General features: G+C 36.5%; 1 protein-coding gene across 1 annotated transcript in view; it reads left to right on the top strand.

Annotated features, from left to right (window-relative positions):
- Positions 1-25,360, top strand: part of MEI4 (meiotic double-stranded break formation protein 4) — an 80,424-nt gene that overhangs the window by 28,176 nt on the left and 26,888 nt on the right. Inside the window, exon 4 of the mRNA XM_040598797.1 lies at positions 8,078-8,209. Within this exon, the coding sequence (XP_040454731.1) occupies positions 8,078-8,209 (132 nt within the window). The remainder of the gene's footprint in view (positions 1-8,077; positions 8,210-25,360) is intronic.

The following is a 25,360-nucleotide window of genomic DNA, read 5'->3' as shown; positions in this document are numbered from 1 at the left end:
TACTTCTGTAAAGTGTATCATAGGAGTAACTAGACAGGAATGAATGAAAGAAAATTTTGTCTGCTTCAGACTTTTGTCCACCTTCCCTCCTCAGCTGATATACATCATGCACTAAAATGACAATTATTGAAGAGTTACAGGATTGTTAGTGGGATATTTTTTTTACCATTATGGCAAAAAAGTTTTATTCATGGTTTTCAACCTGCCTGTATTGCTGTTGTCAGGGCCTTTTCTTTTCCTAATATGAAATACTGTCATTGCCTGTTTTTATCCAATTAACTAGTATTCCAGGTATTACAGATTTTTTCCACTAGGAGGAGAAAAAAAATGGATGGAATAGGCCGTTGCTCTTCTCTTGATTTACAAATTAAATATATGGGGGCCCTAAATGCAAGAATATAGGAAGTTCTCGTTTTTGATGAAAGGAAATATATATCAAAAGCTGTTCGTTTCTATCCCTTGCCCCCAGTCTGTCTCCAGTGAATGCCTTCTGTCAAAGGTCTCTTAACTTTCTGTAGCATTGCATTAGTGATGTTGTTTTGCTTCTTTGGCATCTCTGTGATATTTGCAGCTGAGGCCATGTGAAGCAGCAACATCAAAGCCCATCTCTCAGTCCTTCACTTATGCCTGTGTAAAAACGTTTTAGTTCTATCTAGGCCTTGTTTTCTGTTGTTCCAGATCTGTTATTGAACCGGAGGACCTAGAATTGTTCTGCTTCTTTGGTGTCTGGGTACCATAGTAGGTGGTTATTCAAAAGGATGATGCGGCCACCTTCATTCTATCACTTTGTTACTTATCCCAGAATTTTAATACCATACTTATCCCAGCATTTTAATACCATTCTGGTCACTTCCAGGTGGGTGTCTAGGGCCATTCCTGCTGTAAGGATTGTCTTTTGCTTCATGGAAGAATTCAGTTTGTTGCTTTTAACTGAATGGTGCTTTTTTATATTTTTTTTTTTAATTTATTTTTCCTTGGGGAAGAATTATCTCCTACATCCTCTAGTTTGCCTAAATAGGATGTGTTTGTGTTACGGTGGTAGGATAGCAATGATAAGTAAGCTCTGTAGAGCCAGTTGGCTACAGCCGCTTGCAAAGACAGCTGAGTATTCCTTGCCTAACGTTTTAGTGCTCAACTGCTGCAGTGAAATCTCTACAACCACAACAAGGTACCTCTGTTCTTCCCAAGTATGTATGCCAGTTATATGGCACCTTTAGTGGCATTCCAAGTAGCTCATACATTGTGGGTAGAGGGAAGAAGAGTGAAGACCTGGGAAATAATTGAAATCCATTTTCATTTACAGGTACTGTAAGTCTTAAAGCCTTAAATAAGACATTGATTTACATTGCTGAATTTCTTTAAGGATGACCAGCTTATTCTTTAGTTTAAAAACTTAAAAGCTAAAGAATACCTGTTTTCTGTAATTTATCCAGTGACTTTTTCTAAGCAGTCTTCAGATTAAAAATTTGAATCCATAACTCTTCTGCTCTGAGTGAGCTCACACTTGTTGCTTAGTGTCTTCTGCATCCATTAACATGGATTGCAACTCAGCATCAGCAGGCAGATAGGCATTTCTTCACTCCTCTGGGCTTCTGACAAGGACTATTTGAGAAGGAGAAATCAAGAGTAATATAAATTTTAATCTCTCCAGCAGGGGAGACTTTGTATCTAGAGCTGCTTCTTCATAATCAATGGAATATTTACAGTAGGTATTAAAAAGGGCAGCAGTAATATCTGAGTTGTCTTCAGTGGCAGCTGTTGTGAATGTTGTTTGTTTGACTTGGATTGATACTGTCTTCCTGTTGGCAAAATTTACTGGATCCAGCCTCTTGGGTGAATTAGGTATTTAAATGCCTAATTCATGAATCTCAAGAAGATGCAGACATTCTTGATCTCTGCCATGGTAGCATTGCTTAAAGTAGAGTTACTGGTGAAAACTCTGATGCCAGCAGGATCCCAAGTGTCTTCAGTAGTTAGATGAATTTCTTTATACGTTAGTTTCTTGTGCTTAGTCTTCAAATGAACTGATGACTTGGGTGTTTGCATGCCCTCATGAAAGTGTTGCCTTTTCTGTAAAGGTGATTGGGGTGAGGTGACATGAGCAAAGTGTTTGGTTTTAGTGTATGGAAATGGATATTACCATTAGAGGTAACTTAAACATGACAGTGATTTGCAGCCCTGAATTCCTCTAAGGGCATCCAGGTTGTGTTTTAGTTTTGGATTGGGGGTTTTTGGTTGGTGGGTTTGCCTATTTTTGTTGTTTTTTTAAAAAAACACTGAAACTCACAACGGGGTCTGTTACATGTATTTTGTCCCATCAATTAGGTGTCACTGTTTGAATGGAAGGTGCTCAAAATGGGAAAGACAAGTCTTTACCCTATGAAACTGAAAGAAAAAAGTGAAATAAGTTTAGAATCGAAGACTTAGAGATTATATTATTGTAACCATGGAATTTCTAATATAGCATGCTCTATGTTTGAAAGTGAAGGTTAAGAGGAAGTTACCTTAGTAGCAGTTTATCTCAGTAACATACAAAGCTTTATAACAAAGTATAAAGAAAAGAAAAATGAAAGATTTAGAGATAAATTATATAAAGTTCATCATGACTTTACCAGAGGTAAATCATGGCAGAGCAACATAAGATCATTCTTTGTAAAATAAACCATATTTGCAGATGGGAGATTTGGTAGCTTTTATCTGTCTGGTGTTCAATAAAGCATTAGTTATGGAACTTATACTAGAAAAATATTAATGAAACAGAAAAAGATGTTCTTTAATGCTTTAATGTTTTGTAATTGCATAGGAAAACAGGTGGAGAAGCAGCAGCAAGTTGTACTTTGTGCTTAGTGTTTATACTTCACAAGAAAAGGAGGTGAAAGGTTTGCATATGTCAGTCAATCAGAGGATGTACTACTTAAGGGTAGTCCAGTCTCTGCTGGTGTGCTGGATCTGATCTGAGTCTGTTCTCCTTACTTCAGCAGTAACAGCCTTCCCTTGTGCAGAGAAGGAGAGAGTAAACACCTAGGAAATAGTCCTGGAAATTTGCGTCTGCCAGAGGGCTTAGTGGGGTGGAGAAGCAGTAAGGGACAGGGGGATTAGGAAGGTGGCTGAAAGTGCATATCTCTTTCACAGCAGTTTCTGTGGTATCTCATCTCTCCTCCTTGTTGATGTGGCAGCAGCAGCTGATGTGGCTTGGTTTAGCCTGTGGACAGGAGCGAGCAGATTCACTGATCATTGCATGTGTCACTAGGGAGCTGCTATTGAGTTGGATAAAAGCATATATGGAGCCAGAGGGACCCCGCTGATCAGTGAATGAAGGAGTGACTTTTAGGCAGCCATGAAGAAATAAACCTAAGAAAGATATTTTCAATCCATTAGCAGAAAAAAATTGCACCTTCACACTCCCTGACGCTCTGACATACAAGTTTCATGGTCAGCAAATACGACTGAGAAGACTTCATGTAGTACACTTCCTTGGAGGTCTTCCCTCCTCACTCGTCAAATTCAACAAAGCTGTACTTAAGCCAGTACAGGTTGCATGTTTCTTTCAGTAAGTACTATAATATCTACTGCTAGCATTTCTGGCTTTTACAGCATCATTCACCAAAGTGTTCTGGTTTTCAGAATATTTAGTAGGCTGACTGCGTGTGATTTCTTTCTCCATCTCCATTCTCTGCATGGCTTGCAGGTGCCGTATTACAAGAATTCTTTCCCAGGTACTGCAATATCTTCATTTAATTTTCATTGGTTTTTTGGCTTTTGTCTTTTCTTAAAGAAACCAACCCAAAATAAAAAAAATGTTCATCTCTTTTGCATTTTAGCTTGTTTTTTGTAAACACTTTTGGTGCATGCTGTCAAGCATGTTGCAAACAGACCTGCCTCTATTGTATGTCACACAGTTTGTCAGCATGTTTTTCAGTTAAAGCTCTACAAAAAGTTCTGAAAAGGCAGCCTGCAGCAGTGAAGCTAACTGATGGTCCTAGCAGAGACCATCAGGTTTAGAAGAGTGGAGAGAAGCATGAACAATATTATGAAGGCATAATGGCAGAATAAGGGCTTGAGATGAGGCTTGCAGAGCAAAGATTTGGGATACTATGTATGAAATTCCAAGACTTGAAGACAGGCGAAATAGTGCAGCGTAAACAGGAGGAGAGATAAATGACAACCATCAAATTAACAAAGGAAGCAACATGAGCGAACAGGGGTATTAATGTTCTCTGTATAAAACTGAAACTTTTCAAGTGACATTGATTGGAAGTCAGGTTGGACTAAATGGGCAAAGGGCAAGGGTGATGTGAATTCAAAGGCAAAAATACTGTTTTGTTTTTAACACCTCATGATTTGAGGGTGCCTGTAATAATTTTTTGCTTTAGTCCTGTATTCCCAAATATGCCAGTCACTTGGGGAGGAGAGCTGTTGCTTGGCATGAAGCTGTAAACTAGTGAAACAGAAACTAAAGTGCAGTTTTCATAGTTGCAGGGTGTAGTGAATTGTGCAACTCCTGAAGGAGTTAATCTCACAAGTTTTGGATAACTGTTATTAAGGAAAAGTCTAACATATTCTGATAAATTAATTCAAAACAAATAATTTGTGAGTAAGGATTTTTATCCTAGTTTCCTGGGAAAGTAAGTCACAGGAATGTGCTGCTTATTTTGCTTGTCAGTCTTTTCCTCTACTAGTAACTTTTGAAATGGATAGCCAGTTTGAAATCATTTGCAAAGAAGTGGAAAGTCAAAAATACTTTCCAATAGGCTTCAAAATCAGTGGCTGGATGGAGGAAAGGCCATATTAGTATGTGTGAGGCAATAGAACATTTCAACAATCCACGCATCCTTCCCAGCTACTGGCACAGCATTGCTCTGTCTTACGCTGCATCCCAAGGAACATGGGATGAGAGCAAGAAACTGGGCTGTGGGAGGAGGGTTAGGGACAGATGATGCAGCTCCTGAACAGTGAACCAGTGAACCAGGCTGCATTATTTTCTTGTTTCTGACTGTCTGATTTTTGCAATCTAATTTTCTGACTGCTTTTACCTGAGAATCCCTGAGGAGTATAGATTTTATTTCATCTGTACCCTTAAGGTAGCCCAAGGGATTAAAAGATTTCTGTTCCTTTTTTAATGCTTGATAGATCTGTGAGATGAACATATGCTTTTATCTTTAGGGAAACTGCACGCTATTTGACCTATTATCAGTTTGAATGTTTCCAGAGTTTAATTAGCAATACATGAGCATTGCTCTGAAACAATTCTGTGTGCAATTTATGGATTTATTGCTTATATGCTAGAAATTTGTTCTGTACACATTTAATGCGTACAGTCTGTGAGTGTTATTTTAACCTTAGTTCTTCGTTGTCTCCTTATTTTCTTAAAATATACTGAGGTCCACCAAAATACAATATTAAATCCATACTCTTTAATAAATCAGTTAACAGATGGGATTTTTCAGTGGCATCCACACCCATATCTCAAGTAACCTAAGTACCGTCATTATAAAATCCCTATTTACTTTCCTTAGTAGAGGGAATTTAAAGATCAGGCTTTAAATTTGAAAATCCATGTTATCTAGTCCTATGAAATTCCAGCTAGAAAATGGTAACTCATGCCAAACCAGGAAGGATTCAGAAATTTTGTGACAGATCCTATTTTGATTAAATCTCAGCTGCTAGCATTAATAATACTAATAAAAAAATTCATTGTTTCGCTATCTAAGAATCTTGTAAGCAAATTGAACAGACTTTAAAAAAGAACAACCATAATTATGTTTGTGTATAAATATACACATTTAGTGTGTTCTTTGGAAGAGATAGCATTGAAAAACTACTCAGGGTTTGTCTCGTTTGCTTGCTTGCCAAGGGCAAATTAGCAAGTAAACTCAATGTCACTTTCTGAAAATATAGAACTATAAAATATGTATCTATCCTTAATTTATAAAAAGAAGTAAAAATGAATGGGGAATTCAATGAAAAATGTGCTATTTTTTAGCATTGATTAAAACCTGAGTAATGATTTGAAGCAGTTGTACCCTTTTGGAACATGAGTGCTGTCAAGGGAGCGCTATCCAGGTGTTGCAAACTTTGTTTCTGTCATTGTTTTAGTAGATACTGTGGAAGATCTTTCAAAACTGTAAATGTCTAGATTATTTTTAGGAAGAGGAGTCATTATTTTCTTTGGAAGGGTGTACATTTCTATTTTATGGAAGTCTGATTTTAATTCATAGATCCTCAAAGCACATATAGTTTCATTCATTGCATTATCCTTTCATGTGATTTTAAAGGTTCAGAAACCTATTTTTATCTCATCTTCATTCGTGTTTTGTCTTCGTAGAATCTTTAGTATATACATTTATGAATTATTTCAATCTCACAGATTTTCAAAGCTAAATATGTACAATTTTTGAGTTCTTTCTAATATGAGGAGTTTACTTTTTTTCTCTTCAGGTTTGATTCTGAACGTAAGGCTTTTTTGTCTTTGATAGTTTTCTTTTTATATTCATTTTGGGATTATGTGCTGAAGTGAGATGATGAACGGCAAAGCTTTATTAAAGTTTGATTATTATGACTGTGAGTAAGAGATTGTCTCATACTGGCCAGATGATAACCAGCCTGATCAAACTCCTGAGTGTAAGAGGCTGGTAAATAGGCGTTACATCAACTGGCAAAGCAGTTTGACCATCTGATCAGGCAGAGAAGCAGTAACTGTAAATAGGAAGCTATGTAATTAATGGTTTTTACAGCAAAAGTTTTCAGTCCACCTCATTGTCTGTTTACCAAGCCCAAAATTTTGTCAGTAACAATTTTACAGGAGACAGTGTTGAAAACCATGGTAAAGTCAAGGTAAATGGCACTCGCTGCTTTCCCCTCATCCACTCAGATGGTCATTTCACTGTAGAAGGCCATCACATTGGTTAGGTGTGGTTTACCCTAAATAAGTCCATGCTGACCACTGCTGGATCGCCTTCCTGCTTTTTGTGTGTTCAGAAATGATTTCCAGGAGGATTCGTCCAAACTTGTAAATGTTTTCTTTATTCATTTATGTGTATGTGTGTGTGTGTGTGTGTATGCATGTGAGCTGGCTAGAGGAATAAACTAGTTTGTTCTTAGGCTGTGGTGGTCTGGTTTTGAGTGGTTAAGGCACCTTAGTTATTCTTAGATATACAAATTTGGGTCAGGAGTATTATTCTGTCAGTGAAAAATACTCATTTTCAAAGAGTTACTGAATATTAACGTTGTAAACATAAATTTATATAAAATCATAAACTATAGTCATATTTAATGTGTATTTTTCTATTGAAAGAACTCCAATATATTTATATATAGAAATGAAAATTTCTTCTGGTAGTATTTAATGAAATAATGTGTTTAATTTGTAGAGGAGTATGTTTCATTACATAATAGTAATACATTTCCATTTCAGGGAACAAAGAAAACAGGTGGGGGTTTTTTAATAGGAAAGACTGTGGAAAAAAATTACTAATATAATTCTCATGTAAGTTTACATGACTTCTCCCATGGTTCAAGAGAATTTCCCTGGTTACAGCTTGTTAAACAATGATATGGAAGTGAATCGTTTGAATTTGAAAGTATAGCATATCTTCTATCAGTTAGCATTTAACCAAGTTTATTCCAGATAACTCTATTGACAGAAAACTCCAGTATAGCTCTTAGCTTGCTCGTGTTTGTGTTTCAAAGAATTTATTTGTTCATTTGTCTACCCGTGACAAACAATTACTGTATGTACAGGGCAGTCACCACTTTCTGTGACAGCAGGTGGGCATGATGACAGCTAACACTGACAAGCTGCCTCCAGGGGAATTCACACTTTTGAAGGAGTTTGTTCATGTCAGTTTCCTGTAGTGTTAATCTTTTGAGAAAGGAATGTTCCTAGGTGATGGACATGGGTTTCTCATAGATCTGTAATGTATGTAATTAATAGAGTTTTAAACTCCAGAATTTTGAATTTTACTTTTTTCTTGAAGATTTTAATATGTCTATCCCATTTCTATTTAAGGTAATTGTTTGGAGTAAAAAAGATGGAGACTTATTTTGAGAGATTGAATTTACTGTTATTTCTCTTTAGTTTCAGGCACTGCATGCTGTATCACACACACTGGTTTTGCTGGGAAGGAACAACATACTAAGAAGTGCTTTAATATCCCTTCTACTAGCAGAAGTACATCAGTTTGCTGAGCAGCTGTTGCAAGCTCACCAGGTACTGTCATCTTCTCTTTTGGAGAAGGGCCGAAGAGTGGTGCTGGGGAGTGTTTTGTTTGTATCTGTTTCATAAAAGGTAGTAAATGGATCTTATTGCTTATTTTTAGCATTATTAAATCTCATCTGTTTAACAGAATTAGTCATGTCTCCTTTCAGCAGAGTTTTTGCCAGTGGCAACGCAGAACTCTACAGTGCTCAACACTGATGAAAACCTTACATTGAGTATTGCACTTTGCCGAGTTAGTTACTGCAGGACTACTTAACCTTGCCATACTGTAATTATTTTAAGTATTGCTTTCGTATTCAGTGCATAAAATTTATTTCTAAAAATTTCTAGTTTGAACTCCTCTTTGGCTTTACTATATGTTGGAAAGAATCATGTATTTGATTTTACGGTCATAATAAGTGTGATTACAAAGCTGTATAACTTGCAGTTGAGAAAATGGAACTAAATTAGTATCCTGTGATTTTTAACCATAAAAGAATCTCTTTAAATACAGAATTGATTTTGATTTTTTTCTAATGGCAAATAATTTAATACTGGCAGTCTAGTTTATTTATAGAAAGATAGTAGAGGATTTGATTCATATATAAATATAGAGAAGTTAGTAATTTAATCCCTGAACAATTCTTATACCATGGATGGTATAATAAATTGCTTAAATGGCAGTCTCACTAGCTTGGCTTGATACCCCTGGTTGATGGTACAGCAGTTTTTCTTCTTTTTTTTCCTCTGGGAGCTATCACTCTACTTGATTTCCCCCGCCCCTTAAAGAAATTGAAACCTTCAATTATACTTCCTTGAGCAATTGAAGAAATTTGTACCTAGCACTGAAGGGAAGGCCCCTGAGTGGGACACAATTTCTGGGGGGACAGAAATTTGTACTCATTTATTGAAAAGAAAAAAAAAAAAAGATGTTTTCGATCTTGTAAATCTATTCTGTTTCTTCATACTTGGTATATATGGACTGACATTTGGGACAGTAAAATGCATTTGTTACTCGAGCTTTTCGGCTTCAGGACCAAATCCCTTTTCAGGTTAAGTCTTTGCTACCTGCAGCCCTCCAACTCATTTTAATCACCTTACATTTGTGCTTACTGCAAATCTTAGCCATTATCAGTCCACAGTACTGATTTTCAGATTTTCTACTACCAAGAGACACTTAGTAAGGTTCCCTTTCACCTTTTTTTTTTTTTTTGAAACAGCCCCTTTTCTTCACTCAGAGAAATAATTTAATTCTCTTATATTCAATAATTTAGACCTATCTTTATGGAACAAGAGTTCCCTGCTCTGTTTCTGCTTTCTCCAGCTAAGTTATCTACGTGCCTTCTGCTACTGAGATGTAGTAGATCTTCCCTTTTTCTTTTTTGTAACTGATACAGTTATTTATTTATTTATATCTTCCTCATCCAACGTTATAAGCGTTTGTTGGAAGATTAATGCATCTTGAGCAACCAACCATAAACTGTGGTCTGGAATAGGACTTTGATACAATCTTACTAAAGCTTATGGGGCTTTCTTCTGAGTCCTTTTAAAACACTTTGCATTTAAGTGACCACCAGAAGAATAAGTGAGCTTCAGACACTTAGGAAGATACTCCAGTGATTAATTTTACAATAACAAAGTAGTCCTGAAAAGTTCACCACCCAAGACAGTGTTGGACTTTTTCTGGTTATAGCGGACAGTTCAAGTGGCTGAATTTGAAGCTGCAGGATCTGTGGGTCTATCTGTAGCTGACACTTTGTAGAACTATAAGATTTTGAAAAGCTGTAGTTCATGTGGGAAAAGTAACTGAATTTCTGTTTTGCTTAGCTTGCTGTGAAGTCAGTGTTTTTAAAGTTTGTGCATTCTTGCATTTGGTCCAAATAGGTGTCTTGCGTTCATCCACAAACCCTTATACATTCTGTATGTGATAATTATTTCTGGAAATACTGCTTATCAAAAACCTTATTGCAACAGGACACTAAACAATACAATATCAGTTTGAAATATACCAAATGACAGCTTTAAAAATAATTCTTCATAAATACTTAAATTAGAATTTGCAGAACGATAATACTTTATATAATCAAACTTCATTAGCTGGCAAGTATCCTAATTGTGTTTTGTTACTTAAGCAAAACTGCTGTTAATTATAAAGTGTTTCATGCCTTCTGCCTAAGACAATCAAATTAGGGACTCTGGAATGTAGTTATGATGAGAGGTGTGCAAATACCTATTTTCATTTTGTTTTGTTGTTTGTTTCTTGTTGTGGGCAGATAGGAGAAATAAAGATCATCTAGGCATGTATTCAGGTTAGCTTGCAATTAACTTTTGAGCATTTGGTGAAAAATAGGAATTGAAAATTTAGCTTATTCATCCAAGCAAATTTCTATGTTTTATTTTTGTATAATATTTTTTTTTACATTGAAGGTGTTTTCCCACATTGACTTGACTGAAAACAAAACTGTGTTGAATTTTTCTAAATTAATTATCTAGATATCACAACATTTTTAATTTCCTCATTAAGACTTGAGCTAAGCTACAGATAGTTTATAAAACGTTTGCATTCTAGATTATGCAATTTTATATTCAGTCTTTTCTTCAACAGGAAGTATGCTCAGGTCAGGTTACGTATTGTGGATATGTCCTTTGATAAATATTGAACTTTTTTTACTTTAAAATTCTGACTTATTTTAGTGAGTTTGTATCTGTGTCCTCTTGAAAGAAGCTTATCTCTTTAAGACCCACAGGTTTGAAGAGCTATATATGCCCCTAGCTTTACAAATTAAGAAAATAGGTTGATTGTAGGAGAGTGTATCTCATGAACTACACCAGAAAAGTACAGATTACTTTGCATATTTTGATATCGTTCCCCAATTGGCTAAATACCTTTACTATTGGAATATGATAAATTACTGTGAAATATGTGAATAATCGATTTTTTTTTCAATATTTTGGACTAATGTTCCCACATGTTAATACAGAAAATAAAAGTAACTAAGGTGCCTGTAAAATAGTATAGTTATCCTGATTTTTTCACCCAGTTAAGATGAATTTTATGGTAGTAAACTCTCAAGAACGTTATTAGTTTGCTTTAATTCATTTAAGTACTTCATCATGTGCTTAAGGTGAAGCTCATACTTCAGCACATTGCTGACACCAGGACACTGACTTCCAGGGAAAAGTATAATAATGTAAACTCGGATACCTTAATTTTTACTGATGTGGGATGTCTACTTTTAATTTTTATGAGGAACCTTTCATGCTTCATAAATACATTTTATAAGAATACAGTAACTGAAACTTATCTTACTATGGAGTAGAAATCTTCTGATCCCAAATCGGATTCCTATTGCAAAGCAGATACAATTTTAAATACTAATATTTCAGAATGGTACTGGGGTTGTTGGATTATTTTTCAAATATTGAGCCCCTTACCATGATAGCAGATCTTCCTTTATGATAATTGTTTCAAAGACAGATGACCAGAAATCAAAAGCGCATATTAGTTCAGTGCCCATTTTAACCCCCAGGTGTTAATTCCAAGAACTCTGAAAGATTAAAAAACAGAAAATAGATTTGAAAAAAGAAGAAGGAAGACAGACCGCGAAGTTTTGGAAAGCACTGTTATTCAGTAATTGCTGATACATAGCTTGTCTAGCATTGTATTTTTATAACACACTATTTTCTGCACACTATTTTTCCGTTTTTAAAACTTTAAAAAATTTCTGTGACAAAAGCTGTACACTGGATAATTGGTGTGTTTTTTTTAAAATCAAAACACCAAGTTACATGTAATTCTTAATGTTATATGTAAGCATTAAGTCCAAATCCACATGTGTGTCCTAACTCTTCTCCTGAAATGAATGGTGCAGTTAGACTTAGACACAGGATAAGGTGGGATTCATCCTATTTAATTTAGATGTATATAGTAGACACTGCTGTCTGCTTCTCATAGAAGTCCACCAAGCAGCTAAGGTTAACTAAAAAATTTGCCAATGTGAAGACAGTCTGTTGAATGTTACATAGGTTCTGGAGATTTGGGCTCATTACAACAGAATAGCTTTGATTCAAACAAGCCAAAGGAGTTAGACATATGGTGGGATTTTGTCTCACTTCAGATTTCTGTGGTGTTTCCATCAGATTTGCTTACTTTAATTTTTCTTTATAGCCAAGGGAGGAAAAGAGGCATTTCTTTTCTAGCCTATTTTGGATGTACATAATTATAGTAATTGGCCATTGTTTGCTTCTCTCTTCTGACTATGAGGAAGAAAACTTAGGTTGATCAGTTGAAATGTAAATATTTATGTTGTAGACATCTAAAGTTAAGGGAGGAAAGTTCTATCATATCTCTCTGAAGATCTCTTTTGGATGATCTGGACGAGAGCTGTTAAGCCAGGAAAGGCCTGATCCTACAGAACGGTTGTAACAGTTGTGCAAAGCTTACTTCTGTCTGAACACAGACAGACTTATGTAAGTAACCTTATTAGATGTTTCTAGTAAGTTATATTTGTTAAGATAATTAATAAGTTAATTTAATTCCCAGGTATTCAAATTTAAGCGTACACATTACTGGAAGAGTTTGGTGGTGAACTAGGATGCAGAATACGTGTGTTGGAGCTTCTTCTGACACGCTTTCAGCTATGGTGTGTCTGACGCATATGCCTTTAAACAGGCAGCTCTGTTAAACTAACAGTCTATGCAGGCAATGTAATTAGGAAGAAGAAGATCAAGGAGGAGCATGGATGCGGTATGATTTTGACCATTTTCTGAGATTTTTGTTGCCATTCAGCACTGTGTAGCGAACAGTCATGTCACTGAAATGTCAAACTACATGGCAACACTTCTATGTGGAAGCAGATGAAGGGCTGAAATATTCCTGGGGCTGGAGAGCTGTTTTTTTTCTAGCAGACCTGCAAGTTAGAGACATTGCAAATTTCAAGATGGACTAGCTTAGCTGGTAATCAGTCCATCAGGGAGAATGGAGTTTGCCTGGAGCTGTGTTCAGATAGATAACAGAAAGATTTAAAGTGCTAAGAACTGAGCTATTGATGTCAAGGCTTGTCTTCATGAGTCTTCCTCCATGCAGCCATTCTGTATCCAGTGGATGCTCTGGGCAGGTATGGCAGCCACAACATACTTTATTCCAAATGCAAGTGTGTCCAATGTGATGTAGAGAATTCTTCAGATAAGCTCCTTTCCAAGAAGTCTGCTTCATTTATGCTGTATGTCTAATCTCTTCAGCCATAAGTTTGAATATGTTGTAATAGAGCTTTTTCATGCATTAGAAAGAAAAAAAGCTACAGTATTTTTCCCAAATGTGGTAGGAAATGGATAAAATCATTAATTAGAAAAAAATAGCTGAAAATATTATGCAACTAGATAAGATAAATGCACAGAAGTCCACTGTTGTTCAAAGTACTAAAATGGCTATCCGGCATATTTGGGTTTTTGTAGTTTCTACTGCTGACTTTTACAAACGCATCAGACTACTAATACTTCACCCAGGTAAAAGAAAAGAGATTGATGCTATGTAGACCTTGTGAAAATAATTAAATGTGCATTTGGACATGCATTCATCATTTTAAAGATGTCATTTCTTTCCTTATTATACTGATAAGCAGAGATTGTAACATATTTCAAATTGTGAATGGGTAAAGATGCTGCAAAATAGTGCTCTGGGTAAACATAGGATTTTTTTTTATTCCATGTGACTGCTGATGCTACTGGTAGCAAACGAAGTAATGGCTGGATAGAATAATCAGTGGATCTGAATTTTGTCTCATAGATAATGTACTTGGTTTGGAGATGCAGACTTGTGAAAACATAAATCTCTGCCCTGAAAGACAGGAGCGAAAGAATCAGTTGAGACTCGGTATATGTTGGAAGGATGCTGTGCACCTTTGAAGTGTATACCTGCTTTTGCTGCATATGTCATCCCCTATTACATATTAGAATTAAAGAAGCGTATGTGTCAGTCAGAGCTGGAAAATGACAAATGGTTCATGCAGTTTCTCCCTTCCCTCTCATACTGTCATAAAATGGTAGCGCTAAAGGAGAAAGGAATTTAGAAGTGTTCTTACAGAGCTAAATGGTAGCAGGGCTTTGATGTACTTAGGAGCTTGGCAAAATTGAGAATGACATGTAATCAGAAAACCTCAGGTGTGTTTGGGAGCAGAAGCAGCAAATATTGATTGCACGAGGAGAACCCTGTATTACTGTCAGCTAGAGAATTATTACTCTTAATATTGATGAATCATCTTGATCATGGAAACGTAATACTGGAAAAGGAAAAATGCTTAATTACAGAAATCAGAATATATCACACCTCAACAAACATATAAGTAATATTCCTGGAAATCTTCTTGTTTCAAACTGTGCACAAAATCCAGGCTTTAAGAAAGCTCCCAAAATAACACAATTAATAATTAAAATTGCCTATGTGAATTCTTGATACACTAAAAAAGAAAGGGCAACGAAAGCTTCTCTCAGTTGATGCTGTTCTTCCTTATTCTCAGTGTCAGTTCTGAGAATTGGAAAGAAAGAATTGCTTTCTTTACACCTTGGTTAATCCTTTTGCATGCATGAAGGCAGAATGTGTATAAGGAAGAAGCATCTGATTTTTGTGGCATATGTGGTATACCAGCTAATCTGGAAGACCGTTTGATTATTACTTAATCTGTGTCTCCAGATAGGTAGTTTTAATGTGCCTGTTAACCTTTCTTCACGGAGTTTTCTGGCTTACTGACAGTGATTTGCAAAATGGAATTATGTTACAGAAAATTAAGCACAGCTTCCTTAATGCTTTTGGATATTGGAGTTGTCTATGTGAATTAGCGTATATCCTGTATGTGCTCTTAAAACTTCAATTTACAGGCAAGGTAACATTTTGTTAGATTTACCTTTTGATTTTCTTTTTTTCTTTTTGAAGAGTTGCTTAAAGGCTTCATTACAATGTACTTTTAACACAGCTTCACTAAATGCTTTCTGGGTTACAGTTTAAACACACAGTTCCCGTGTCAATGGCATTGCAATTTATTTGCTGCTTTAGTATTTCATATCTTAGTAAAAAGGAAAAGGGAAGAGTTGTAGCCATAGAATTTCTAACTAGAAATTACTGATATAATGGATTTTTGTTTGCAAGAGTATTTACAGGTGATAATTAAAACTGTCTTTAAATAAAAGCCTGGTTAAATATAGTAAAATATAAATGGCAACTGTGACATGGTAATGGATACTAGTGAAATCATCACTTCATCTTTCTTTCAAAACATTGTTTTCATTTTGGAGGACACATCAATATCTTTGGATTTCCTAGCTTCGCACACACTTGCCTCTCTCTAAACATGCGGGACAGTCCTGTACCTAATGACTTAGAATATCGGCTTGCCCCATTGGGACCTCATTTATTGCTTTGGGTTTTTCTGGTAAAAATACCTGTGAAGCTGTATTTGTCTACTTACAGAGCTTATGCACAGCCGTCGCTTCTTTATATCACAGAACCAGAAAAATCAACTGGTGTTTGTTCAGTGCTTTCTAAAATGTTAAACTGCTTTTCCAAAACTCATTATATAGCTCACTGTGAAACATTAAAACCACTAAGCACATGCACAGTGGCATTTCTGCATCATGCTGTGGTATGCCATCAGATACGGAAAAACTGCTTCTGTTCTTTTTTTGGTAAGCAATGGTTTTGTTTTGCATTCTGTGCTGGGACTGAACTCTGGATTTTCAAGGGAGCATGTGGCTTAGCTTAGGTTTTAAGCTGGGAAGGATGGCTATAGTGTGTTTAGTGTTAGGTTTAAGATTAGGCAAGGATTTAGATTTAGGATGGCAAAATAAGATACTCACCACAGAGGGAAATGCTTGAAAGGCTGTGCTTAGGAGTGTTTGTCATGACAAACCAGACTACACTTGCTCTGCTAGCTGACTATTAATTATGTTAGAGTTGGTGTTAGATCAAACTCCCTGGTTAAGTCCTCAACTGAAACTATCACAGGCTATAGTTAATGGTGGTAGTTTGGATTTGAGTGAACATGCATATGAGCTGCATTGAATGCCACCACATCCAGAAGGAGCCGCTGTCCCACATTTGGCTCTGAAACAAGCAGAGTTTGTCTTGCTAGGATTTAGCTGATGTACAAGTCATTAATAAAGTAGGTTTATGTCTGGGATGAAAGAGACTGGCTATGGAGTTCATTTTGTAGCTGAGGTTGGAATTATGGTTTGCATGGCTGAGGCATGCAGGAGCTTATCTTAAACTTAGTCTAGGTTTTGGGTGACGGCACTCGACATGACTGGTTAAGGCTTGATCTGCCAGGGCAGGAAACTACTATTAATGTTGTTCCCAGAGGTCGAAGTTGGTTTCAGTATGTGTCAGCAGCAACTCCTATTTATTGTTAGATTGACAGGACTTCTGCTACAGATTTAATTTAGGTAGACAGGATGTGATGAGCTAAAGCTGATCATGTTTACGAAAGGTATCACAGAACTAGATATAGGGTTGGTGTGGTGAGGGCTCAGGAGTCTGGGGTTTCAGTTTTAGGTAGGCACTGATGATGTAGCCTTCTCAATTCACAACTAATCTGGTGGAAGTAATGTATTGGTGGGCTTGGGTGAGTGTAAGAATGAGAAATGAGCTTATTAATTCCTTTGGGATTCATAGGGGATTTAGAGATACAGGAATGGGATGCTGGGATAGGTTTGTGGTGAGGGAGAAAGGCAGCAGTGGCGGAGCGTGTTTAGATCTGAATGTTTGTGACGTGAGTTGCTGGATTGGTGTTAAGGCAGTAAGCAAGGCTTGAATGTCTAGGATTTGTGCAGCAGAGAATGCTTTGCTGAAGTTGGAGGTATTCCAGAAAGACAAGCTGAAGTATGCTTGGACAGGATATTATTTATATGGCTTGACTAGAATTAGGATTAAGGCATTGCTGGTTGCAGTCATGGACTTGAATGAAATACAGGCAACCAGGTACCTGTGCTAGGCTGAACCACAACCGTAGTCCTGATGCACACACACAGAGTCACAGAATATTTTATGGCAGCACAATCTGTATTGCATATCTTCTAGAATTATTTCTTTCGTGCAGAAGTATACACTTGAAATGCACGTAGCACTAACATTACAGAATTAAAACTAGTTTTAGGAAATAACATTCTTGAATGCACTGCAGTTTAAATTCCTGTTATGTAAGAATGGATTATTTTCACTTGATTCCAATAACAGTTCACATAGGGAGAAATGAATTGAGTCAAATGCATAGAGAAAGAAAACATGGAAAATAGAAGAAAAAATGTGTTTGTATTTCTCCTTCAATGTAAATGATGGCATCCCAGGGTTGCATGATTACAGTGCAGCCTTTGAAGACTTGCACGTTTTGCATTTCCTGGCATCTGTCAATCCTTGAATTGAGCTGGCAAAGCGCAATTAAACCTCTGCATGTATTGTCTTGAAACAAGATAGTTTCGCATCTTATGTAATCCTTATAATTAATTCTTTCATAAAAGTGGCTCCTAGTCTCTCTGACTTTTCAGAATATTAAACTTCTAGCTGAAGTTGTTTTAAAGAACTTTTGTATAACCTTATTGTTTAATCAAAGCTTTTTTACTAAGCCTGGCTACTGTATTTAATATGGAATACTATAGGGAATTGTGTATGATAAATATGAGATAGAGAGTGTGGTAATAGAGGTAAAAATCTGAGTAGTAGTTCTGCCTATAGGAATAAATCATAAGCAGAACTTAGTTTAGGTTAGCTTATTCAGTTACTCATTGTGGGTTCTTCCTACACAATTTGATTATGTGAACTAGAATTCAGTCCTGTTGATTAACTTAGGGTGAATTCATCGAATGATCATAGAATTACAGAATGGAGAAGGTTGGAAACAACCTCTGGAGATGTTCTATTACAACCTTCCTGCTCAAAGTAGGCTCAGCTAGAGCAGGTTGCTCAAGGCTCTGTCTAACCAAGTTTCAAAATTTTCCAAAGATGGAGACTGCGCAGACCCTCTGGGCAGCCTATTCCAGTGCTGATAACCTTTATCATGGAAAAAAATATTTCTTATGTTTAAATGGAATTTCCTGCATTTCAGTTTTTACCCATTGACTTCTGTCCTGTCACTGGATACCACTGTGAAGAGTCTGGCTTTGTCTTCCATACCCCTGCCCCATCAGGTATTTATATACATTGATGAGATCCCCCCGCAAGCCACCTTCTCTCCAGATGGAACAGTACCAGCTCTCTCAGCCTCCCTTGTACATTCTTGTCCCTTCATCACTTTTGTGCCTTTTCACTGGTCCCATTCCAGTATATCCAGGTCTTCTTTGTGCTAAGGAGCCCAGAACTGCACCCAACACTCCAGGTGTGTCTCACCAGTACTGAGCAGATGGGAGGGATCACTTCCCTCAGCTTGCTGGCAATACTTCCTCTCGTGCAGCGCTGGACACAGCTGGCCACAAAGACTCAGCACCGGGTCATGTTCAGTTTGTCTGCTGGGGCCTTCAGGTTCTTCTCTGCCAAGCTGCCTTGCAGCTGTCAACCACCAAACTATATGGTGCGTGGGGGTTATTCCTGCCCAGGGATAAGATTTTGCACTTACCATTGTGACAAATCAAGATTTCTCTTGGCCAGTTTCTCCAGCCTGTCAAGGTCCCTCTGAATGGTAGCATAACCCTCTGGCGTGACCGTCACTTGTCCTGCTTTTGTATTACTCTCAACTTGAAACTTTCTGAGTTTGGAGATGATACAGAAGTCCCATTGTCCAGGTCATACATGAAGATGTTGAACGCTGCTGGTGCCAGTGTCAGCCCCTGGGGTGCACCACTAGTGAGTGGCCACCAGCTGGATTTTATGCCTCTGATCACAGCCCTCTGAGAATGGCAGTTTGGGCAGATTTCAGTCCCCCTCACTGTCTACTTACCAAGCCTGTAAATCTGTGTTGACTACTCTCAATAATCATTTTGTCCATCATATGCCTGGAAATGGTTTCAAGGATTGTTTGCTCCATCACCTGGCCAGGAGTCAAGCTGACGCTGACTGACCTGTATTTTTTGTGTGCTCCTTCTTGAAGACAGAAGTAACATTTGCTTTCTTCCAGTCCTCAGGAACTTCCCATGATTGCCATGACTGTCCAAAGATAACTGAGTGGCCTGTGACAGTCACAGGTGCCTGCTGCTGAGTCCCATGGACTTAAGTATGTCCAGTTTCTTTAAATGGTCCCTAACTTGATTTTTTTCCACTGCAGGCAAGTGTTCCTTGCTCCAGACTTTTCCACTGGTCCTGAGGACATGAGAGTCCTCAAGGCTGGTTTTACCAGTAAAGATTATGGCAAAGAGAGCACTGTGTCCTTTGTCACCAGTTTCCTTGCCTCACATTTCCTCATAATTTTGCTTCTGATGTACCTGTAGAAATCTCTTGATTCACTTCACCTTCCTTGCCAGATTCAACTTGCGAAGGGCTCCTAACCATCTCCCTGCACACTCAAGAGTGGCTTTGCATTCCTCTCAGTTCACCTGACCCCTGTTGTGTGCTTCCTTTTTGTTTTTGTCAGGAGGTCCCTGTTCTTTCATGCAGTCCTCCTGTCACCTTTGTTTTCCTGTACATCAGGTAAACCATTCTTGAACCTGAAGGAGGTGATCCTTGAAAATCAACTAACTCTTCTAGATCCCTCTTCTCTCCAGGGTTGTAACAGATTGGATTTTCTCAAATAGATTCATGAAGCAGCCAAAGTCTGCTCTGCTGATGGTCAGGGTGGCAATCCGGCTTTTTTATTCTGATAAATTTTCAAGCAATAGGTAAGATTATAGTTGCAAATTAGTTGAGTTCCCTAGAGAAGTGTTAAGTCATATAGAGGCAAGTCACTTTTCTACCTAACAAGGAGTAATCCTCCTCAGGAAAGCTTATAGGAGCTTCAGTAACACTTTCAGAGTTATGAACCAGGGAAGATAATGATTATCATTATATGAAACTAATTCATAATGAAGCCCACTAAGTTTGTGGGAACATAAGGTGAGTATTGAGACATGCTCTGAATGCCGCCTGTTTCTCAAACACTCTATGGAAAACCTTTGCATATACCTAAGAAGGTGAAACAGAGGCTGGGATCTTTTCTGGGGGATAACACATGACCCACTAAGCTAGCCTTTAGTCTTCGGAGCCTAAAATATATTTCAGAGAGACCTTAAATAATAGCTAGAATAAAGTATATTCAAGTATTTTTAATACCTTTACTGTAGTATTATTATAATTACTGTTATTATTGTTATTATTAAGGAAACAAGGAAACTAATGTGTTGCTTTCCTAAAAACTATTTGTTACAATTTACAACTTGTCTGATTTTAAGAATGGTCTTGAATAGCTTGAGGAAGCACGAAAGCAAAATTATTTCTCTAGAAACCTTAATACTTGGGTCTTTTATGAGCTGTTTTGCTTTTCCATCATGATGTGTAGATTAGTTAGGAAGTTTGCTGCTTAAACTGTAAACTTGACAAACCTTTGTATCCACTCATGTAAAAAAGCATACATTCTCACGCGCATGCTCCTGGGGGAGGTATAGTACTGTTGTTTCAGCAATGCACAGGGAATGGGGAAACCACCAAGGATTAAATCTAGAGCAGTGCTTGCCCCTAGCAAGAGTGTCGTCAACATGATGGTTCCTTCACTGGGATTAATTTGGATTCTCATTGCCTAGTCATTTCTGTCTGGTACCATTATATTAATGCTAGATCTTTCACGTTACCACACCTTCCTTCCAGTCACCTAAACCCCATCACAGTTCTCTTCCTTTTACTTCTGTCAGCCCTGGTTTCGTACCAATCCTTGACGGTCTTTCACAGATTCTTGCCTCCAGAGTATCCAGGAGGAGGTAGCACCAGAAGTCTGGGGATAAAAAGGACAAGGAGCTTTTAGGCTTGAAAACTCTTTCTCATTCAAAATAAGAAGTAATTCTAAGTATTTGCTAAGTTTTTTTCTCTAAAGCAAATGGTGTATGATTCCGTTTGGTATTTCCAAAATGGATAGCATTGGAGTTGTGATTCTGTCAGGTAATGCTGTATGGTTGGAAGATCTGATTGTACCATATGCTGAAAACAGAATAAAAATTTCAGGTATAACATGTGAAAAGAATGCTTTCTCATTAACAAGATAAAAGAAACAATGCTCACACAGTGCAATTCATCCACACTGTAGATCAGGTAAATAATAGTGTTTTCTATCATAAGAGCTTGTTTTCATCTTGTAAATTTCGGCAAATGTTAACTGTTCAGGCTGCATTTTTTTTCTATAGATGTCTGCCTCAGGCTATTTTTGTATGTGCTTTTTACTTTATTTTTGTTTCTGTGAGTGCATGTGTACAAATTTAAAGAGGAAGGCATAAATGTCCACAACTTTCACGAAGCCAGTAGGAGCTTTGCTTTGAATTCATACAGTTCTGTGTAATGGCAGGCATCATAAAATCATGTCCTAGTCAGCCAAGATTGGCATGAGTGGCTACTTTATATATTTAAAAAAATCTTTCATAAAAAGGTGAAAGCATTACCTCTTTCTCTAAAAGCAGTTGTGAAGTTGTAATATATGTGGTATGCGTGGAATTATAGCAATGTTCTATTTTTTTGTATTGATATAAAAATGCTGATTCTGTATTCAGCAGACTGAAGGCTACACATTTTATGCCCATTCATATAACAATAATGAAAAAAGTACTGAATAGGATTTCTTCTAATTGAGCATCATCCATCCTCTATAGTTACAGAGGGAAGTACCCTTGCAAAAAAAGAAAAAAAAAAATCACAAACCAAATAGTAAGTGATCACATAGTTAAAACCTGTAGGTGTAAGGGAGTCAAATCAGGCTCGCAATGTCATTGTACTGATTTAAAATTGTCATTCCTAATAAAAATTAGGTAGCTAGTACTACATAAAGAAACTATATAAAATAAATATTTAATTTGCAGTATTAAAGAACATAGTTTGAATCATAAACCTTAATTTCCTCAATATTTCATGATTCTGTTAATGAATCCTTTGACCAACCTTTTTGATATGTCCTGCTACATGGTGGTTGCTCAGGAATTACTCAGCTGTACTTAGCTTAGAGGAAGGTATACTTTGATTGGTGTCTGAGTGTAATGAATAGGTTGTACCTATATTTTCTGTCTGTAACATAGGAGCTGATTCCAGTTTGTGGTTTTTTTTTTAAGATGCAGTTTTCCACGGTCACAGATTCTTAAAATTAATTAGTTATCATATGAAAGACAGCTCCTTCTAAACTATGCCTGTCTCTTTCTCTGAGTGTAGATACCACTTTAGAAAAAGCAGAGGAAGTTAACTTGCAGGGAAAGTATAAAGCTGCTGAGTCTTTCCTTATGCATGATTTAAAGCTAATGAAAATGAAGAGGATTTTTACTCCCATAGTGGTTTTGGAAGAAGCATGTGGAGATTAAAATGCTTACAGAAGTCTCTTTTCCATGTAATTCTGTTTTGTTATGTGCTATGCAGCATTACTACTCACCTTTAAAATGTAACTTTAGAAATTATGGAAGACTTACTAATATTTTGCTCAAAATTGATCTGTTTTCCATAGATAGTGTTGCTAAATAGGCAAACTGTAAAAGGTGCTTTGGCTTTGTGATGAGCCCAACATTCATTACAATTTTGCTAGTATGTAACTAGGAAAGCTGTGATATAAAGAACCAGTTGACCAAAATATCAATAATATATTATATTTAATAAAAAAAGAATGATTGTAATTTGTGTTTTGAATTCATTTTTAACATTTTTGATGTTAAAAATTTTGATTACTTAAAAATAGAGTAAATCAAAGAATAGTGCATTTTCAGTTTTATAGGTAATTTGCATGGGATTCTTTGTGTCCATTTTTAGTGTATTTTAAGATATTGTTGAAAAAATGTGAATTTCCGTAAAATAATCTAGAAAAGAAAGGACTGAAGGGGAGGGAAGAACGGTTGTAGTAGTCTTCCAGAGTGTGAAAAGTGGCGATAAAAGGAGTAGTCCTTCCAGAGTGAACAAGAAGTGTATTGTATTTGGTGATTAATGCTAGATATCAGACATTTTTCACTGAAGATCTTCAAGTACGTTCATGATGAGCACCTTTTGGGGGTGACCTAAGTATACTTGAACCTGCCTCAGGGTGAGGGTTGGGACTAGAACACTTGAGGACCCTTTCAGCTATAAATCTGAACTCTGCATGCCTATTTATATCTTAAATTAGCACTGATAATTATAGTCAAAATTTGAGTCAGTTGCAAGGGAGGGAGAAGGAGGCAAAACTCCACTGCAGATTTCCTCTGCTCCTGCGTTTTTTTGCAAGAAATTGAAGTACTATTGGAATTAAATATGTGGATGCTGATTTTTGGGAGATTGGTATAATGAGGATTTAATAATTAATGCTAGTAGGTCAGGAAAGAGGTTTTACAGAAAATACACAAAACTTGATTCATTTTAGAAAATTACTAACATGTCCCGCAATCAGGATTTCAAAGTGCAGTAGGTTAAAACTCTTCTTCAGGCAGTAATAAAACTTAAGCAGGGATTTTAAACAGGTTATTTTTGCACAGAAGTGACTGGTTTGTGTCAGAGGGAGACTTGGGGTTTTCATATTTGGAGTCCTGTGAATTCTGTATTTCCCAGGTACATTACTTTTGATGTCCCCACTTATATTCAGTATTTACTGTAACACCTGTGTATAATGTATCTTATCTATAAAGATAGAGAAAACAGTAATTTTAGGAGAGGTCGTAGAAACTGGGAGAAAAAAGTAGATGGAGACTGGACTGCAGCATTGATTGAAACATTATAGAGTTGTGCTCAGTTACAGTGGTGCTATACATACATATAAGGATCTGAATAATGAGTAGCTTACAACTGTGTTCACTTGAATCGCATTTCAAATGATACGTACTGTTCTGGGTTGTTTTATGCTAATGACAAAACTAATAATATTCAAGAGCCTTTTTGCTCACTTTTAAATATTTCTATTTATCATAAGAGCTGTTCTTCAAAACATATTTTAGCATACTTTTCACTTTCAGAACACACTTCTTAACTTCCTTGCAAACAATTTTAAATGCATTTGAAAGTTACATTATATTATTGATTCATTTATTCTGAGGTCAGAGGGAGTCATTTAGTCCAAATTCCTTTTTATATAGGCAATAGATTTTTCCCGAATCTGAATTTAAGAATGTGTTATTAATACATCTCATCTGAAAGCTGTTCATTGTTTACAATTATTCTTCTCCTCATTCTTTAATAACACCTTGTGAGTTTTTGCTTTCTGTATCTGAATTTTATGCCTTGAATTAAGTAACAGTTTGAAAAACAGAAAAAAAGAAAAAGGAAAAAAAGCCCTGTTCAAGACTGATAGAATATGCTGAAATAGTGTTACAGCTGCATAAAGTTATATAGTGTTATATATAAAGTTATATAGTAAACTAGATAAATTATGAATGAAGCATAAGCAGTTGTCCAAAGAATTAGATTTATGTTGAATCAACTTGAATCAATGGCATTAATGAAATATTGATCTGTTTTATTATTATGTATTTGTTAAAATATTTATTGGAGGAAGAAATCCAGCTGGTAGAAACAAAATTTTATTAGAACTCATTTGGAGGAACCATTACAAATGCTTAGAATACTGCAACATTTTCAGTGTCAGTTAAAGTAGTTGGAAATGATCCAGTCCTGGGTATGCTGTGATCTAATCACATTCGGTATGCTGCTAGTCCTGTTAATTCAAAAGTTAAAGACCAGATCCAGAGCCTGTTGAAATTGCTAGAGGACTCCATCTTTCAGTCAAATTACATTAAATGTTTGGATGTATAATATCATAGCATTATACAGTTGCTGAGTTCAGGCACTTTTAAAAATAAGAGGTAATTAAAGCAAAATTGAGAATTTGTTAACGTAAGCATAATTGAGTTTCCTTTTATTTAGGGATTTATAGTTTTTTTCTTCTACTTCACATAAAACTTTGTATCAGTAATTTTTATTATAACCCTGTGTAAGGCATGATTTCTTCATTTTTTGTTGTTTATGAAACAGAAACTCTTACATAATGCTACCTGCACTTATCAGTGATGTCTGACTTGGTTGTCTCTCCTACCTGATGCTCTGAAACAGAATTCTCTGTATCTGTCTCCTTAGTC

This window comes from Falco naumanni, chromosome 6 (genome assembly GCF_017639655.2).
Source record: "Falco naumanni isolate bFalNau1 chromosome 6, bFalNau1.pat, whole genome shotgun sequence".
NCBI classification, from domain to species: Eukaryota; Metazoa; Chordata; class Aves; order Falconiformes; family Falconidae; genus Falco; species Falco naumanni.
The sequence above is the reverse complement of the archived record's forward strand: the minus strand, read 5'-3'. Positions and strand labels throughout refer to the sequence as shown.